At 40.2% G+C, this 2,448-nt stretch overlaps 1 protein-coding gene across 1 annotated transcript in view; it reads right to left on the bottom strand.

The window, feature by feature from the left end:
* The window catches only part of pip5k1ca (phosphatidylinositol-4-phosphate 5-kinase, type I, gamma a), a 57,508-nt gene that overhangs the window by 8,883 nt on the left and 46,177 nt on the right, over window positions 1-2,448 (bottom strand). The window contains exons 13-14 of the mRNA XM_010778744.1: window positions 1,493-1,576; window positions 1,205-1,253 (exon numbers count right to left, since the gene is read on the bottom strand). Coding sequence (XP_010777046.1) covers window positions 1,205-1,253; window positions 1,493-1,576 — 133 coding nt within the window. The remainder of the gene's footprint in view (window positions 1-1,204; window positions 1,254-1,492; window positions 1,577-2,448) is intronic.

Raw genomic sequence — 2,448 nt, 5'->3', positions numbered from 1 at the left:
CGCTGTAATTCTCTCCCGGTAGTCCAACTGGCAGATGACAAACACCCACTCTGTCCGCCTACTTCCAAGGAACGAGGGGACCGCTGCGGCAGAGTTCAGTTTTTTCGCCGGTCACATGGTCCGTTAAAGTTTAAATCTCCGGACAAAGGCCTTCTTTGTTATTTATTGAGCTTTAAAACAAATGAATAATGACTCTATATAATCATATAAGAATAAAACACGGAGGACAGAGATCTCTTTTTCTCCCCCTCTTCTGAGAGCCCAGCAGTTGATCAGAGCACGCTCCCCTCTCCTGCAGGGGGGCGTGGTCAGCTGCAGCTCATTTGCATTAAAGCTACGTCACAGAATCAGCCCCTGCAAAAACAGGCCTGGAATAGAGCAAATAGAGCGAAATGAGGCATGGCTAAAATGCATGATCTGTTTGGTATTTTGAAAAAGAAACTTCACAGACATGTTTTATATAGGTATGGCCCTACAATATATTTGTCAAATATAGCATGATAGGTCCACTTTAAATTGTTCAAATGTATGCATGTCATCAAGAAAGTGTGCTACATTTTCTGTGTGTGTCTCTCTACGTTTCTTAAATAAAGGCTGACTGCTCATAAATCATTCAAATTAAATAAAGGAAATTTAATTTAAAACAAGGAAAAACTCAAGTCATATTATCTTTATGACAATAATAGAAAGATAATGAGAATGAGCGTATATTGAGTGCAAAATTATAGTTAAATATTAACTCAATAAAAGGCAACTGTGTCTTTTGATAGGCATTTCATTCCCATTTAAGTAACCTATAGCTCTGATTAGAGCTGACGTCTAATAAGATGTAATACACCTACTACTGGGCCCGCAGGATATTAATGAGTTTAGTCTTCCAAGTTAAAAGAAAGTTCACACATAGGGGAGGAGACAAGCTGCCAGAGACACACAGAAAAAGATTTAAAAAAAGGAAGATCCAAAAACAGAAATGCCGTTGTGTGATGCCTCGCTAAATGTAACTTGTTGATATTGTTGTGTAATCTCCTAAAGGAGGGCCCGAATGCGTGTAAACAAAACGATCCACACAGTATGCGGTAGGATGAAAAGAGTCAAGATCAAAATAATAACCATTTTGTAAATGGAAGAGTCAGTGTCTTTCACTGAGATATGGATGAGTATGATTTAATGTATTAGTGTGTTTATGTGTGTTTACGAAACGTACCCCGTCATGAACCAAAGCCTTCCACGTGTGCTCCAGTTTCTTGATTAGCCTGCAGAAAGAGAGAGGAGGGAAACAAAGTTTAACGCAGTAATGTTACAAATGTCATATTATAGTGTAGGCCAATAACATTAAATGTGTTGTCTGAAGTGATGGAGTTTATTTGGAGCATGGCTGCTACAGAAGACACAGTGTGTACATAAAGTTCTCTGATGAAAATCTCCAGCCTGTCGCACTGGAAGATGTGAAGCTGGTGATGACGTTTAATCTCATGACTACTGTGATGCTCACCTGTAGGACTGCAGGATGTCGATGATTCCAACGTAGAGAAGAAGTCTCTCTCCTTTCCCATTCCAAGCTGGGATACCGCCCATCCTGCAATGAGGATGAATAAATAAAGCTTCAATAAAAAGTATGTTAACTTTAAGCAACTTAATAGTCATATACAGCAATGAAAGTGTGTGGGGAAGTGTAAACAATGAAAGTAAATCAAACAGTTTCACGAGAAGAGTTTGAAAAAGCTTTTCTAGAAAAGTTAAAGTGGTGAGGAATGAGAGTGTAAGCACTGAGTTTGATGAAAAAGAGCAACGGATAAAGTTTGTTATCTTACTGTATGTATTCAACGTTATTTATTCTTAGTGCTATGGCATGAAAGTGCAATTCTAGTAGGTGTGTTGAAATGAATCGTTTCTACGATGCATCGCGATGCGGACGTGGGTGTTTCTGAATCGATGCAGTGACAGAACATAAATCGATTATAGCGTAGTAACGTTGCTTCCTGATTTTCCGGCCGCGGCTTTTCAATAACGTTTTTTTTTTTCTGTCACTTGAATATCAAATCGGTCTCTGACGGAGAGATCAGGGAACAGACGGGACAGCGACACCAGACACGGAGCAGTCTGCTTCATCCGCCAACACAATCACTAGTCCAGAACCAACAGCAGAAGGACCCGCTCTGAATCACTCCGTAATGCTGCGGCTCAGACACACAGGGTGGTTTATGATTTTTTTATACTTGCGTTACATGTCAGGTTTTTGGTGAGATTTAGATAATTTCTGGATTGCAGGAGTATTAATGTCCTACTTGCTATCTCAGATTGATATATACCGTGTGTAAAGCATAGGTTTAAAGTTTGGTGAAGGCGGGAGGAAAAAAGCCTTCCACGATCACCCGGTCTCCTTTCTGTTCCTCCAAACCCGCCCCCTCCCTGAAAATAAATGAGTGACAGGCTGATAGTAACCTTGAT

This window comes from Notothenia coriiceps, unplaced genomic scaffold, assembly GCF_000735185.1.
Source record: "Notothenia coriiceps isolate Sejong01 unplaced genomic scaffold, NC01 NC01_scaffold00000339, whole genome shotgun sequence".
Classification (NCBI taxonomy): domain Eukaryota; kingdom Metazoa; phylum Chordata; class Actinopteri; order Perciformes; family Nototheniidae; genus Notothenia; species Notothenia coriiceps.
This window is presented reverse-complemented; position numbering and strand designations above follow the sequence as displayed.